At 49.0% G+C, this 17,780-nt stretch overlaps 1 protein-coding gene across 1 annotated transcript in view; it reads right to left on the bottom strand.

Annotated features, from left to right (window-relative positions):
* The window catches only part of PRIMPOL (primase and DNA directed polymerase), a 101,612-nt gene that overhangs the window by 39,058 nt on the left and 44,774 nt on the right, over nucleotides 1-17,780 (bottom strand). Inside the window, exons 2-3 of the mRNA XM_040418725.1 lie at nucleotides 12,294-12,478; nucleotides 9,300-9,394 (exon numbers count right to left, since the gene is read on the bottom strand). Coding sequence (XP_040274659.1) covers nucleotides 9,300-9,394; nucleotides 12,294-12,473 — 275 coding nt within the window. The 5' untranslated portion in view covers nucleotides 12,474-12,478. The remainder of the gene's footprint in view (nucleotides 1-9,299; nucleotides 9,395-12,293; nucleotides 12,479-17,780) is intronic.

Genomic DNA, 17,780 nt, shown 5'->3' with positions numbered 1-17,780 from the left:
CGGGGAGGGAAAAACCACAGACCCATGGAAGCAAGCGTCCCTGCTGGTAGCTAAGAAACTGCCTTGTGGGCTAAGCAGCGGCAGCCGATGCATAAGAATGCACCTGTAAAAAAACTTTGTGAATGTGTGTAAGGAGGAACGGTAGCCTCGTTACACAACTGCGCAGTTGAGGCGCGATGCCCCAGAGCCCAAGAAGCATCCACCCTCAGTGGAGCGAAACATAACACCTAAAGGTGTAACCCTGCTCCGGGCGCGGTATACATCAGCACTTGCAGACCGAATCCAACATGCAATTGCCCTTTGGAGGCCACCAACCCCTAGCGAGGACCTTCCGGAGCGAAATGGGGGTTCGTACGCCGAGAGGGACTGGAGGCTGCTAACAAGGAGTAGGACTCTGACAACGTCCAATAATGTAACTCCCTTCCGTAGGGTGCGAAGGAAAGGGACAGGGAAGGAAGGACAATTACTTCATTGATATGGAAATCAGAGACCACCTTCGGGAGAAGAAGGAATGGGCTGGAGAACTGCCGTATCCCTGAGAAGAACCAGGAAGGGGATCTTGCAAGAGAGCACCCCCAACTAAGAAACCCACCTGATGGATGTGATAGCCACAAGAAAAACTACCTTCCAGGACAGAAACCGGAGTAAGAACTCCAGCAAGGGCCCAAGTGGAGAAGACTGGAAGGCTGAGAGAACTACATACAGATCCCAAGGCTGTAAGGACGGTACAGAGGAACCGTATGAGCGGCTCCCTGAAGGAAGGTTTCCATGGGCACCAGGGAACCCAGAGTACGCTGGAAGCTGCCCCAGGACAGAAGCGCCAACACCTGACCCATCAAGGAACTAAGGGCTAAACGAAGGTCCAATCCTGAATATAGAAGGATAGGACCGTGGGGAGAGAAAAAGACAGGAAGAGAGGGGATGTCCCGGCGTTCACAGAAGCCCAGGAAGGACCTCCAGGTCCCCCAATAGACCCTGGGCGATGCAGGCTTCCTGGCCTGAATCATAGTGCGGAAGACATCCGCCAAAAACCCTCTCCACATCAGAACGGAGGTTTCAATAGCCTCACTGACATTGAAACGCAGATGTAAGACCGGACCCCGAGAAAGAAGAGCGTCTCTGAGTGGCAGTGACGTCTCCAGGAAGGAGAACGAGGTCAGCATACCACACGCAACGGGGTCAACTCGGAGTGACTAGAATTTGTCGGAATGTCCTCCATCTGAATCCTCCGTCGAACCCTGGGCAGGGGGAGAAGAAACAAGTAAGGAGGGAGAACTCCCACCAAAGGAGAATCAGGGCGTCCCGTCGCACGCTTCCGGAACTCTGGCTCTGGAGAAAAAAGGTGGGAAGCTTTCGTGTAGATACCGTTAGCTCACCCGGACCAATGGAAGAGTCCCCGTAGAAGGAGGAATGTGGAGGGCGCAACAGCCCACCAGTCTGGACCGGATCGAGCCTGGAAAGGAAGTCCACCAAACTAATACCCTGTGCAAATGCAGATGAGGGAAGGTAGCAACGTAGGAACTACCAAGGCATGCGGGACGGCTATGAACCCTGAGTCAGAGGGGGAAAAGACAGGAGAAGAATACGCTAGGTTTGAGCCCATTCTCCGTCTGAGACCGGCACTGTACCAAAGTAGCCTAGGACAAAGTGGCTGTGCAAAAACACAGCCTGAGGAGGAAGCCAAGCAAGGGGAAACACACTGTATTGCTAGCCCCATACCCCAGCAGAGGAGGGGGTCCCTGTGGAGGCCACCGAATTCATTGTTAAAAGAGTCCACCGCCTGACGAAAGAGCTGTGCAGTAAGAACCAAGCATGTAGTGGTAAGCAACACCGCTCCAGCAGTAGTAGCCAGCGCTTGCCCAGTCAGCGCAAAACCGAGGGGGAGGCCTAAGACTATCCGTAGAAGCCACGTACCACACTGCCCCAGTGAAGTAGAGCTAACCTCAAAACTCTACCCGGAAGGGCGCTGAACAGGCGCAACTGCCAAGCTAGCTCCAGAGTAGGACCCCTACCTGAGGGGAATTTCCCACTGGAGTGACCACGAACTCGAGCATTAACGAAAATCTGCACCTGTGGAGTAGAACAAGCTGTAGGAGCTAAACCTGATTGCCAGCATAACCACTTTCCCAGAGAAGGGGAATTGGAGGATAGAGAATACAGAGCAAGTGAAACACTCGACTCGCTGGAACGTACTCACCATATATGTGCAATGGAGTACGTACTACGTATTGAGGTGGACAATATCATGACTGACTGGAACAACGTAGGCCCATGGAGATGGGGGTACTCTAGGACACAAGTGATGCTAGGAACCCCCTGAGAAGACCGAAGATGTTATAACCAAGCACGAAACCAGCACCAAAGGAAGGAATAGCCACTGTGTCCACTGGTGGCACCCATATAGCACTAGGGTAAGAGTGACGGGCACCTGCGAGTACCGACTGTTTGCCACGCCCCCTAGGAATAAGCGAAGGCACCTCGAGCAGTGGCGCCGCAGAATTGCAGCATCCGAAGATGTTTAGTTATTCCCCGCTAGTGGAGCACTAGCGGAAGGCGGAAGGGGGAAATCACGGTGATGTGCAACATTCCGTCTATGGAAGGATAGTGCGACAGTCGGAACCGTATATAATGGTAGTGCAATAAGCTACCTAAGGAAGGTGGATGCATACGGCAAGTACTAGGGAGAATACCTTACCTATGAAGGGGAGCGAATGCCCACAGCAAAAACTAGTGCATATGGAGAGTCCTGTACCCCGTGGGAGTGCAACTGTTGCACCTAAGTAAGGGGGTAATGCATACAGCACACTATGTACCAGTGATAATGTCATCGCGCCATGAATAGATATGCATAGCAGGTCCTGAAGCTCATGTCATTGTACTGAGTCCACCTATGGCAGGGGATAATGTTTAAGGCAGGTACTTATCCCAAAGTAGTGCAATTACTCCACCTAAGGAAGGGTTAATGCATACCGAGTACTACAGGCCACCTTAGACGCAATCTTAAGAGATTACGTCGGACTCATGTCAGGGTCTGAATCAGTGATTCTCCCCCCCCCCCCCCCTTCCTCAGGACGGACTCTCCCCAGAGAGGGAGGGTGTGTCTGAGCGTGACCCAGGGAGGAAGGGTGGGGTTGTGAGGAAAAAGATGTACTGTGTTCCGCTCGCGCATAGGTGTACTCCTCAGAATCTCGCCCCTGGCAGGAGTGGACTGCGCGGCGGGGACTTATCAACCAAACCACCCAGGGGGTGGGATGGGAAATTGAAGAGGTCAGTCTACCGGATTGCGCAGGCGGTGCAGTATCAATCAAGCAAATCCGGTGTGGAAGCATAGGTAGAGAATTATCCCCCAAACGACCCGGGAGGGTGGATTGGGAATGTCAGAGGGCCTTAACTGAAAGGCGCCGGCGAAGAAACATCAACCAAACGACCCCAGAGGGTGGACTGGGGGTTCCAGCGGACCCCTACTCGATTGCGCAGGTGGGGAATTATCAACCAAAACGACCCAGGAGGGTGGATGGGAATGTCAGAGATCCCTTATTGAATGCACTGGTGGAGAATTATCAACCCAACGACCCAGGAGGGTGGATTGGGAATATCAGAGGTCCTTTAGTGAATGTGCTGGTGGAGAAATATCATCCAAACAACCCGGAGGGCGGATTGGGAATGTCAGAGGTCCTCTATTGAATTGCGCAGGTGGAGAATATCAACCAAACGACCCGGAGGGTGGATTGGGAATATCAGAGGTCCCAGGACCTGGAAGATGGTTTGCCGGGCCGCGGCGGCGATCAGGGCAGTCTTTAACGCTGTACTAATGAAGCGCTTCCATTATGGAAGCGCTTCATTAGTACAGAAGGACCAGGAAGCGGTGAAGGATCTGTACTCACCGCTTCCTGGTCCACGGCTTGGCTATCAGCTGTGCAGGGCTGCGCACAGCGGGAGGTCTCTCTGTGACCTCACACGGTGCGCCACTATACACAGCCGACAGCAGAATGAAGAGGATCGCGATGGTGACCAGGAGCAGGAGAGGTAAGTGTTTTTTGAATTTTATTTGCACTGGGGGCTGAGGGCTGACCTGGGGGACATGGGGCAGACATGAGGGGCTTATGGCTGACATGAGGGGCTAATGGGGGGCTTATGGCTGACATGAGGGGCTAATGGGGGGCTTATGGCTGACATGAGGGGCTAATGGGGGGCTTATGGCTGACATGAGGGGCTAATGGGGGGCTTATGGCTGACATTGGTGGGGTTTATGGCTGACATTGGGGGAGCTTATGGCTGACATTGGGGGGGCTTATGGCTGACATTGGGGGGCTTATGGCTGACATTGGGGGGGCTTATGGCTGACATTGGGGCGGCTTATGGCTGACATTGGGGCGGCTTATGGCTGACATTGGGGCGGCTTATGGCTGACATTGGGGCGGCTTATGGCTGACATTGGGGCGGCTTATGGCTGACATTGGGGCGGCTTATGGCTGACATTGGGGCGGCTTATGGCTGACATTGGGGCGGCTTATGGCTGACATTGGGGAGGTTTATGGCTAAAGGTTTGGGGGTTGATCTGAGCCATTGGGGGTCTGATCTGAGGTCTGATTAACATTGGGGGTCTGATTGCTGGTCTGACCTGAGGTGTAATGAAAAATATTTTTTTCTTATTGTTCTCCTCTAAAACTAGGTGCATCTTATATGGCGAAAAATACGGTACAGTGCAGCAGAGACCAGTGCAGCAGAGACCATAGTCAGTTTATATAGTTGTTATACAGGGAGTGCAGAATTATTAGGCAAGTTGTATTTTTGAGGATTAATTTTATTATTGAACAACAACCATGTTCTCAATGAACCCCAAAAACTCATTAATATCAAAGCTGAATATTTTTGGAAGTAGTTTTTAGTTTGTTTTTAGTTTTAGCTATTTTAGGGGGATATCTGTGTGTGCAGGTGACTATTACTGTGCATAATTATTAGGCAACTTAACAAAAAACAAATATATACCCATTTCAATTATTTATTTTTACCAGTGAAACCAATATAACATCTCAACATTCACAAATATACATTTCTGACATTCAAAAACAAAACAAAAACAAATCAGTGACCAATATAGCCACCTTTCTTTGCAAGGACACTCAAAAGCCTGCCATCCATGGATTCTGTCAGTGTTTTGATCTGTTCACCATCAACATTGCGTGCAGCAGCAACCACAGCCTCCCAGACACTGTTCAGAGAGGTGTACTGTTTTCCCTCCTTGTAAATCTCACATTTGATGATGGACCACAGGTTCTCAATGGGGTTCAGATCAGGTGAACAAGGAGGCCATGTCATTAGATTTTCTTCTTTTATACCCTTTCTTGCCAGCCACGCTGTGGAGTACTTGGACGCGTGTGATGGAGCATTGTCCTGCATGAAAATCATGTTTTTCTTGAAGGATGCAGACTTCTTCCTGTACCACTGCTTGAAGAAGGTGTCTTCCAGAAACTGGCAGTAGGACTGGGAGTTGAGCTTGACTCCATCCTCAACCCGAAAAGGCCCCACAAGCTCATCTTTGATGATACCAGCCCAAACCAGTACTCCACCTCCACCTTGCTGGCGTCTGAGTCGGACTGGAGCTCTCTGCCCTTTACCAATCCAGCCACGGGCCCATCCATCTGGCCCATCAAGACTCACTCTCATTTCATCAGTCCATAAAACCTTAGAAAAATCAGTCTTGAGATATTTCTTGGCCCAGTCTTGACGTTTCAGCTTGTGTGTCTTGTTCAGTGGTGGTCGTCTTTCAGCCTTTCTTACCTTGGCCATGTCTCTGAGTATTGCACACCTTGTGCTTTTGGGCACTCCAGTGATGTTGCAGCTCTGAAATATGGCCAAACTGGTGGCAAGTGGCATCTTGGCAGCTGCACGCTTGACTTTTCTCAGTTCATGGGCAGTTATTTTGCGCCTTGGTTTTTCCACACGCTTCTTGCGACCCTGTTGACTATTTTGAATGAAACGCTTGATTGTTCGATGATCACGCTTCAGAAGCTTTGCAATTTTAAGAGTGCTGCGTCCCTCTGCAAGATATCTCACTATTTTTGACTTTTCTGAGCCTGTCAAGTCCTTCTTTTGACCCATTTTGCCAAAGGAAAGGAAGTTGCCTAATAATTATGCACACCTAATATAGGGTGTTGATGTCATTAGACCACACCCCTTCTCATTACAGAGATGCACATCACCTAATATGCTTAATTGGTAGTAGGCTTTCGAGCCTATACAGCTTGGAGTAAGACAACATGCATAAAGAGGATGATGTGGTCAAAATACTCATTTGCCTAATAATTCTGCACGCAGTGTATATTTTAATATGCACCTTGTGTTTTGTTATGCGCTGAATCAGTCAGCCCCGCCCACCCCCTGAGCCCCACCCACTTCCAGTCCCTGGGAAAATTGTCTTGCATGAAACTGGTCCTTGGTGCAAAAAATGTTGGGGACCACTGCTTTAGTGAATGTGCTGATGGAGAAATATCAACCAAACGACCCGGAGGGCGGATTGGGAATGTTAGGGATCCTCTATTGAATTGCGCTAGTGGAGAACTATCAACCAAACGACCCAGAAGGGTGGATTGGGAAGTCAGAGGTCTTCCATTAAATTGCGCAGGTGGAGAATATCGACGAAACGACCCCGCAGAGCGTATTGGGAATCGCTCAGGGTTGCCTGTATTGCGCCAGCCCAAGACAATAGCTGGCCAGGAAGGGTCAAAAAGTGGCTAAGACAGGGGCGGTGCTCAGCTGGCCTCTGGGGGAGAGGATCAGCCAGGCGGGAAGAATTCGTGCCAGTCCGCTGCCCTTCCCCCCCCCCCCCCCCACCCCAACAAGGGATGAGTTGCGGCCTATCTGCCGCAAAACCAGGCCTAATTTTACACACACACGGCGACCGGTGACACTGCTGGACGGCCGTGGGAAAAGGGGGGCTGGAGCGGAGGGTGCGATCGCCGCCACCGAAACTGCCGCAGAATCGGTTGGGCAGCAGTGAGGAAAGCGATTCCCTCAGGTAGCCACCCCCGCCGCCGGCGCACGAGGCGTCCGCGATATATCGCAAGCCGGGGGCCTATCTTACTTCCGCTATTAACCCCTTCGGAGCGCCGCGCATGGCGCCCGCTCCCGACAGGGGCGAAATATGAGCTGCATAGCGGGGAGAGGGAGCCTGCTGCGCTCCTCTCTCTCCCGCTGAGTTTGAAACAATTATCCCCAGCCATTAACCCCATACCCCAGAGGGGGAGTGTGAGGGACTGAATTAGGCGCTCCTCTCTTGGAGAAAAAGACCCAGGCAAATGATCCCTTTTGTTCAGGGTTAAGATGAGAGGTTCCCAGGCACCTTGTGCCTTGCTGTGTCCCCTTCTCTTGAGGGCACCAGGGGAAAACTAAGCCAAGAGGGAGGTAGGGAGGGGGAAGAGGTTAATACTTACCTAGTCCCGTGTACTCACCTCATCTTCTGTTCAGCCGCCATCTTCACCCTTCCTCTGGTCCAGCAGGGTCACCCCTTCAGCCACTGGCACCGTAGTGGCAGGAAGCTGGAAGAGGGGCTTGGACGGGTGACCCCTTGGCTGGCGGGATGCAGGGGAGCGAGGCTGCCCTGGTCCAACTTGTCTTCTGTGGGGAAGGCAGCAGTGCGGGTGACCTGCACTGGCGCAACTCGACCCCGGAAGAACAGGGAGGCGAGGCGTCCACTGTTTCCCCATCTGAAAAAAAGAAGGAAAAAAAGAATAAACTAAAATAAGAAATCTTCAAGAGATCTTGCCTCCTATTGACACTAGAAAAAACTGAAGCTCTCTCTCCAGGCTGGAGGGGGTATAGCTGCCAGGGGAGGAGCTAACAGCTTTTACTAGTGTCAACGCCTCCTAGAGGACATAGCTATACCCACGGTTTCTGTGTCCCCCAATGAATATGGGCGAGAAAACACATTTACACCAATGTGTATCCCTATGACTTGTCTTATGAGGAAAGATAGATCATCCTCGTCTAACCATATCGCTCATTGTAGACAGTGGCACATTGTAGCTGCCAGTTATGGGGAGTGAAGCACACTCTGGGTGCCACCAATACTCACCTCAGCTGCTACAGATTCCAGTTTTCAAGAAGCATGTTAATTAAGGGCAGGGCTACACAGTGACACTGGTTGCACAAGCATGTAAATTAATGGGATCACAGCAGGAGTCGCTAAAAATCCAACTCTAGCCTAATGAATAGGATGTGCCCACTTCTGCTGCTGTGTATGATAAAAATACAGTACCTCCAACCATAAATTATTATAGGCATTACCTGGGAGTTCCATGACTGTGATTATATATACAGTACAGACCAAAAGTTTGGACACACCTTCTCATTTAAAGAGTTTTCTTTATTTTCATGACTATGAAAATTGTAGATTCACACTGAAGGCATCAAAACTATGAATTAACACATGTGGAATTATATACATAACAAACAAGTGTGAAACAACTGAAAATATGTCATATTCTAGGTTCTTCAAAGTAGCCACCTTTTGCTTTGATTGGCATTCTCTTGATGAGCTTCAAGAGGTAGTCCCCTAAAATGGTTTTCACTTCACAGGTGTGCCCTGTCAGGTTTAATAAGTGGGATTTCTTGCCTTATAAATGGGGATGGGACCATCAGTTGCGTTGAGGGGAAGTCAGGTGGATACACAGCTGATAGTCCTACTGAATAGACTGTTAGAATTTGTATTATGGCAAGAAAAAAAGCAGCTAAGTAAAGAAAAACGAGTGGCCATCATTACTTTAAGAAATGAAGGTCAGTCAGTCAGCCGAAAAATTGGGAAAACTTTGTAAGGGCTATTTGACCATGAAGGAGAGTGATGGGGTGCTGCGCCAGATGACCTGGCCTCCACAGTCACCGGACCTAAACCCAATCGAGATGGTTTGGGGTGAGCTGGACCGCAGAGTGAAGGCAAAAGGGCCAACAAGTGCTAAGCATCTCTGGGAACTCCTTCAAGACTGTTGGAAGACCATTTCAGGGGACTACCTCTTGAAGCTCATCAAGAGAATGCCAAGAGTGTGCAAAGCAGTAATCAAAGCAAAAGGTGGCTACTTTGAAGAACCTAGAATATGACATATTTTCAGTTGTTTCACACTTGTTTGTTATGTATATAATTCCACATGTGTGAATTCATAGTTTTGATGCCTTCATAGTCATGAAAATAAAGAAAACTCTTTAAAAGAGAAGGTGTGTCCAAACTTTTGGTCTGTACTGTATATATATTTAAAACATTTCAAAATAATGTCCATTCAGTAGGATAAAACATGCAAAATACTTACATGTAATAAAACCAAAACTCTGCGTAGGTTGTCACCAGATAAAGCCTTCTTTCTGTATCATCAAGAACAGTTTCCAATGCAAAAACATGAACACCCTTAAGAAATTTTTTTATGTATTAATGATTAATAGGAAGTAAACCACTGATTCTAAAAATTATTAATCACATTTTTGTCCTTTAAAATTAAAGGGGTTTTCGAAGTGTTGTTACTGATGACCATTTTGTATAGCAGTTGTGCTTGGTATCATATCCCCACCCCATTCACTTCTCTGGGGCTGAGCTGTGCCTAGGCCATGTGACAGATGAACGTAACGTCACACGGTCTAGGAAAAGCTAGAGAAGGCCACAGCACTACTGCGAGCGCTGCTGTCTTCTCAAAGAGCTGATCGGCGGGGGTCCTAGGTGTGAGACCCCACAGATACTGATGACCTATCCAGAGGATTGTTATAAGTCTTGGAAACCCCCTTCATTCTGTCACCACCTTTATAATGCCCTCTCTGACAGACACACTGATTCCACCGCTGTCTCCGTTAAACGTGTCTATGACGCAGTGTCTAAAGAGTTGACAGTTTAGTAGCTGCAGCATTAGGCCTCATGCACACGGCCATTGTTTTGGTCTGCATCCGAGCTGCAGTTTTTGCGGCTTGGATGCGGACCCATTCACTTCAATGGGGCCGCAAAAGATGCGGACAGCACTCTGTGTGCTGTCCACATCCGTTGCTCCGTTCCGTGGCCCGGCAAAAAAATATAACCTGTCCTATTCTTGTCCATTTTGCGGACAAGAATAGGCAGTTATATCAATGGCTGTCCATGCCATTCCGCAAATTGCGTAACGCACATGGACGCCATCCGTGTTTTGCGGATCCGCAATTTGCGGACCGCAAAACACACAACGGTGCATGTAGCCTTATGCTGTGAGGAAGGAGTCCTTGTAGTCATAAGCAGCCGTGGTAACCCTGTGGTGACAGATTCCTTTTAAAGATCTATACACAACAACTTCACGTAACCAGTAGACATGCAATGGAACATACCAACTATATAAATAGACCATTTCCATGCATCATGTTGTGCTGCTTTGATTTTCTGTCCTGAATATCAATTTACTGTTTATAGGCACATAGGGGGAGATTTATTAAAACTGGTTTAACCACCTAACTGTTTTACCTGAGTCTAGCTCCAGCAGTGGGAAAAGTAGCTAAGTGAAGGAAGGAGGGCTGCTATCTCCCGAATGGTAGCAGCTAGCAACATGCAACTGGTCTTGTTTACAAGCTTTCAGACAATACAGCAATATGTTCAGTACAGGGGAAGATATCACTGAAATCGGGATACAGTTAATGCAGCTGAAAGTAAAAGCAGGTTTTAACCGCCATTATTTCCGACTCGATTTCTAACACTGATTTCTACTCTGTTGCTTGAACTTTAGCTGTATTTTGGTCTTGTATGAAAACCTGGAATGTCTGCTTTCAAACAAGACCAGTTGCATGTTTCTAGTAGCCACCATTCAGGAGATAGCAGCATCTAAAGAAACTCTTCCCCCTCCAGTTAGCTAACTTTTCCCACTGATCGACCTGGACTCGGGCAAAACAGTTAGGTAGCTAAAAGAAAAACAGGCTTAGTTGCCCATAGCAACCAATCAGATTCCACTTTTTATTTTGCTAGGGAGCTCTGAAAAAGATGGAATCTGATTGGTTGCTATGTGCCAGTTTTTCTTTACACCACTTTTGATAAATCTTCCCTATTTCATCAATAAGCTAAGTAACTTTAACCCCATCAGGACGACTGCAATGCCTGTGCGATGAAAGTCCGGGGTATAAATATGGCGCCCACTCAAAAGTACACTGAGGCAATTTCTGTGATCGTCATTATCACCTAGCATGTGACCATGGCACCCCAAACGGCTCCCCTGCACCATGAATGAGGGAGCTGTTCAGTTGCTGTGGCAGCCTCCTCTGAAGGATCCAAGGCCCATCATAGATACAGTATGTTCCAATAGAGAATCTCTAACAGACTGCCTACGGGAGAAGTACTCTAACAATCGTTCCGTAAGGGTACTTAATAGAAGTGTAAAAAAATTTGTAAAAGAACTTAAAAATTCTAATCACCCCCTCTTCCTAATATTTAAAAATAAACCAAAAAAAATAAAGATCATCTGCATTAGCGCATCCCAAAATGGCCAATGTAATAAAATATACATGTATTTATCCCATATGGTGAACGCTGTAAAACGGAAAAAAATGGGTAATTTGATATTTTCTTGTCGCTTAACCCCATGCCCCCCCCCCAAAAAAAGAGGTGATCAAAAAGTTGTATACACTAGCTCTTTAGACAGAAATATAAAAAAGTCATGGGGGTCAGAATTTAAGTATTAAAACACAAAAACGATATAAGGCTCCATTCACACGTCCGCAAATGGGTCCGCATCCGTTCCGCAATTTTGCAAAACGGGTGCGGACCCATTCATTTTCTATGGGGACGGAATGGATGCGGACAGCACAGTGTGCTGTCCGCATTTGCGGAGCGCGGCCCCGATCTTCGGGTCCGCAGCTCCGCAAAAGATAGAACATGTCCTATTCCAAGAATAGGCATTTCTATAGGGGTGCCGGGCGGGTGTTTTGCGGATCCGCAACACACCACGGACGTGTAAATGGAGCCTAAATGTGTCATCACTATAATCAGACTGACCTGAAGAATGAAGGGCACAGGTCAGTTTTTACCGCACAGAGAACGTGTTAGGGGCAGTGAAAGGGGAGTGTCTATGTAACTAGCTGGGTGGGAGGAGCTATAAACTAGCTGGGTGGGAGGAGCACTGTTAGGGGTAGCAATGGAGCTGTTGCAGAGAAAGGAGAGGTGCATCGTGGAATTGCTTAGATGTAGCAATAGGAAGTAACACATACAGGATGGAAACAAACCAGAGTGATCTTATTACATGGTTAAAAACAGTCAGGAGAGTTCAAATTGTAAAAAAATAAAAAAAATCTATCATCCATAAACTTACCTCCTTACAGGTTTTGCTAAACTGAAAAGCTGCAGCTTGGCGAGGAAAAAGCCTCCAGACTGAAGAAGGCTGCCATGGTCTAGACAGTTTGGGTTTGTAGACTGAACTAATTGGATGCCGTTTATATTGAGATTCCAGCTCCTCAACCTTTTTCAGTTTTTCTAGCCATTTTCTCTTCATGATTTCTAAAATAAATAAATAAATAGGATCAGCTGCATTTAAAACACAAACTGAACAACTCCTTTAACATCCAGGCCATTTCCTCCTTGCAAATCTGACATGTGTCACTTTATGTGGTAATAAACTTTGGAACACTTTTACGTATCCAAGCCATTCTGAGATTGTTTTCTCGTGACACATTGTACTTCATGACAGTGGTAAATTTGAGTCGATATATCTCACCATTATTTATAAAATAATCCAAAATTTACCAAACATTTAGAAAAATTCGCAATTTTCAAAATGTGAATTTCTCTGCTTTTAAAACAGAAAGTGATACTTCATAAAATACTTATTATATATCAGACAGGAGGCTCATATCTTATGCATTAATCCTTCTTTATTAATGCTCACAGCAGAGAAAAAGTATTGCTCAATTTTAATGTAATCAATAGAAAAGAAAAGAAACTGCAGGGACTACACTTCCCAGCAGCCCTTGGTCTTAGCCACTCCCATCCTAGACTCTATAAAAAGACTGCTCACACCTCTCTCTTCCTCTTTCTTTCTGCTCACGGCATGGACAGATAAGTACTACTATCCCTCTATTGTTTATACTGTATGCTAATAGACACAAATTTAGGGCGGATGCGGTCACCAGCAGAGCGTTCATTCCCCCCATTACAGTTGTCCTAACCTTCGTTGGATACCCGGACCGTGCGAACACTATTCTTCCCCCTGGTGTTCCGATCTTGTATCCCTTCACGGAGCCCGCATTCTCGCGAGATGACGCCATCTTGCTAAGCGTCACCTCGCTCAAGTATTCGACTGATGTACGCGGGCGCGGCTTCCTCTTCTCAGGAGCCGCGCCTAGTACGTGCGCGCGCGTTACCGCTCCCTTCGCGCCCTTTTTCAGACGGACGGGAAGGACGGACCTCCTGACCGCCCCCTCTCAACCAACAACCTATAGAAATCCATCTCACTACTCCACCTCCCACCGCAGGCCAGTCAACGCCGGTGGTCGGAGGTAGGAGCCTGATCAAGATAGCTAGGGAGCTGATTATCGTTTCAGTTAGCCAGTTAGCGATATAGGAATTTATTCCAAACCATCACAAGCTTATTAGAGTTAGGTATCTTAAGATTCATACCTAAATACCCCCTCACCTGACACCCGGTATCACTATGGCAGAAGGGGGTCCCATACCTACCCACAATGATGAGTTGATGCTGGATTCAGCTCAACTTTTGAGCCCTGTCCAATTGCAGGACATTATTAATAGATCAGTACAAGCGGCACTGGCTGCTGCTATCACAAAACCCGATATGCAGCAGGCCATTATCCCTGTCCCGTTACCGCCACCACAAGACGATGAACCGCGCATGAAAGGCGGCAAATCCTTGCACAAAAGGAAGCATGCTTTGCTGACTCATGACTCCCCGGCAGGGGAAGTAAACAATATGCATAGAGCAGCTCCCCTCACGGACTGCCACCCCAAGTATCCTACAGACTCTCTTCAACCCCTGGGCCTCAGGGAGTCAACTAAGAGGCACGGCTCCGCTAAACGGGCCAAACCAGACTCTTATGTTATAGAGTCAGACGAGGATTCATCCGATGATTCGGACGGATCCGGAATCCCCGAGTCTGAGTATGACGGAGAAGAGGATGCTGGGGCATTGGCGATACTACACGACGCCACCCCTGATAATCAGGGCAAAGAAATTATGGATGCTCTGGGAGAACCTTTGTTCAACCCAGATGCCATCTCCCACCCCCGTTCTGGAGAGTGGTCTCCGTTACCCCACGTGTCCCAATACGTGGAGTTCTGGGCACGTAGGTCACTTGACCGGTCAAACCGTAACAAATTACGGGCGGAATGCCCTCGACCGCATATTCCAAGGAAAGTGGTCATGACACCAGACATTGATCCTATCCTTTCCAAATATTTAATGAAGACGGGAAAATTCCCCAAAAAAGGGATAGACCGTTCGTTTAAGTCCATACAGGATCGGATCCTCGACCTATTTGGACCACTAACTAAGATCCTCAACTTGTCAGAACAGGCTGTGACAAACGACCAGACGATCGACTTAACCCAACTACGTGGATGGGCCCAAAGGGCCATCTGCTTGGTGGGCAGCGCCAACACCGCCTGCTCCACCGAACGCAGACGTTCCATCCTAATGCGGCTCGACCCGCAATTAGCACATTTAGCCGAAACAGAGCCAGGCCCCGCGGCCGAGGGGATGCTGTTCGGGGAGTCCCTAGTCAAGGACATCAACAAGTTTGTGGGGCTTTTCAACAGCCTCGACAAGGCTCAGTAGTCACTTAAAAGAACCGGGAATTCTAGAGTTTTTCCCCGGGCCGGTAGAAGTAGGGGTCGTTCTACCGGCCGCAATAGCAACGGCAAACCGTTCCACAGACCGACCCAACCACAATATGCTCAGGCTCCCCCTCCATACACCACAACGGCGCAACCTGCACCGTTTTTCCCACCCCGTGGTAGACCGTGGAGAGGACGCGGCCACAGAGGATACCCTCGATCCCGCCCATACTCCGGTGAGTACCGCAGACACTCCACTACCTCACACACCTGTTGGGGGACGTCTAATGTTTTTTATCCACGCTTGGTCTGCGATTACGGCAGATACATGGATATTAAACACAGTTGCAGGTTTCCACATAGAACTTATGTCAACACCAAACCTAGGTATCCTACCAACCCCGATTCGATTTACGGAAGAAAACGTTGCTCTGATAGACAACGAACTCCGAGAATTGATATCCAAACGAGCTGTGATCGAAGTCGACCCTTCCTCCCCAGGCTTTATCAGCAACCTCTTCTTAGTCAAGAAGAAAGGAGGGGGCTACCGCCCCGTCATAAATCTACGGGATTTAAACCAACATGTCACCTATCGACATTTCAAGATGGAGGGGATACATTGCCTCCGCGATCTCCTCCAGCCCGGGGACTGGCTGGTAAAGGTGGACCTGAAAGACGCATACCTCACCGTCCCCATGCATCAGGACTCCCAACACCTACTCCGTTTCAGATGGTGGGGACGCACTTGGCAGTTTTCATGCCTACCGTTCGGCCTATCATCCGCCCCATGGTGTTTTACAAAAATCTTGAAACCAGTAGTGGCATCACTGAGGAGCAGGGGCGTACGGCTGATTATTTACTTAGACGATATTCTCGTCATAGCATGCTCCAAAACTCTAGCTTATCGTCACATGGATTGGACGATCAATCTATTACAGAGCCTAGGCTTCTTGATCAATCAAGAAAAGTCGGTTCTTATTCCGGCGCAAGAGATGGAATTCCTAGGATTCCTGGTAGACACCAACCAGGCTGTTCTCCGCCTGCCCAACGCAAAGTTGGCTCTGATCCGCAAAGAGATCAGAGCGATACTACGCAAGGGTTACTTATCGTTACGCATCCTGGCACGTCTGGTAGGCCTACTGGCGGCCTCCATTCAAGCCATCTTTCCGGCCCCTCTCCATTACAGAGCCCTCCAGAGACTGAAGATCCTCCATCTGCGTCAGGGTCTCCGGTACGCGGACGTGATACTGCTCTCTTCAGAGGCCAAAGTCGAACTACGATGGTGGCTTCGACACGCCGTCGAGTGGAATGGCAAAACGATTTTCAATTCCCACCCGGACATCACCATAGAGTCGGACGCGAGTCGCCGAGGCTGGGGAGCTCGCTTGGGAGAGACCTCGACAGGAGGGACCTGGTCCAGGGACGAAACCCTCCTACACATCAACGCGCTGGAACTTTCAGCGGCCTTATTTGCGGTACAGAGCTTTCTGGCGGAAAGATCCAATTGTTGCGTCTTACTACGCATGGACAATATTGCAGCGGTACAATACATCAACCGCTTGGGAGGCACCAGATCCAAGATTCTGGCAGATATTGCCTCAGAGGTTTGGCACTTCTGTCTGTCTCGCAACATCACCCTCATAGCGGAGTACATTCCGGGCATTTCCAACTCTGTAGCAGACTGGAATTCCCGCTACCTCATCGACTTCAGCGATTGGCGCTTGCACCGCCCAACCTTCGTCAAACTGAACTTACTTTGGGGTCCCCTGGGCATAGATCTGTTCGCTTCTCGCCTCAATCACCAACTACCCCGTTTCTTCAGTTGGAGGCCGGACCCAGGGTCAGCAGCGGTGGACGCGTTCCGACACTCCTGGACGGGGGAGACGCATTACGCGTTTCCCCCATTCTCCATGATCCCCAAGGTACTGCTGCAGATTGCGAACCAGAGGGCAACGGTCGTATTGATCACCCCATGGTGGCCAACACAACCATGGTTTCCTCTCCTGCTGGAACTAGCTTCGGACTACCCCAGGCTTCTACCTTCGCTCCCACACATACTCTCCCACCCGACCAAAGGTTTGCATCCTCTGGTAGAGGAGGGCACACTGATTCTCCTGGCATGGTTGGTTTCGGGGTGCCAGGAACACACGATGACCTTTCAAACTCGGCTAGAGATCTCCTCGCCCTGGGCTGGGCCCCCGGGACTCGATCGGCATATCGATCAGCCTGGAGACTCTGGGTACGTTGGTGCGATCAACGGCAGGTTGATCCCATACATGCCCCTGTGACTGTCATAGTGAACTACTTGGCAGATTCTTTCGGATCCGGCAAATCATATAGTTCGCTAAATGTTTACAGGTCAGCCATATCAGCTTACCACTACCCTGTAAATTCTCTCCCAATCGGCAGACATCCACTGATTTGTAGACTCTTACGAGGCATTAGATTCAAACGACCCCCTCGCCCTAAGTATCAGTCTACCTGGGATGTCTCCAGAGTTTTAGACATGTTCTCAGGCTGGGAGGACAATGATACTTTACCCCTCAAATTATTGTCGTTTAAGCTAACAGTCCTCCTATGCCTAATATCCATCAAACGCGTCTCAGACGTCAGGGCATTGGACATTTCCAGACGCCAGTTCTCACCGCAGGGCGTGAGATTCACGGTGGTCCGTAGAACTAAGACGGGCCTACAGTCGGTGTTTTATCCCTATTTTCCTACACACCCACGGCTCTGCGTGGTTAGATGCCTACAGGCATACGAGGCTCGCACTACAGAACTACGACCCCAAGGGCTGTCTCAACTTCTGATATCCTACGTAAAACCACATCACCCGGTCACCCCCGCCACTCTGGCGCGGTGGGTTAGATCGGCCATGGCAATGGCGGGCATAGACATTACCCTGTTTGGGGCACACTCCTCCAGAGGTGCCATGGCTACTAAGGTGGTCACGACAGGGGGCTCTCTCGCAGACCTTTTAATAGCGGCCGACTGGTCTTCCGAGACAGTC

The sequence above is a fragment of the Bufo bufo genome, chromosome 2, assembly GCF_905171765.1.
Source record: "Bufo bufo chromosome 2, aBufBuf1.1, whole genome shotgun sequence".
NCBI lineage: Eukaryota > Metazoa > Chordata > Amphibia > Anura > Bufonidae > Bufo > Bufo bufo.
This window is presented reverse-complemented; position numbering and strand designations above follow the sequence as displayed.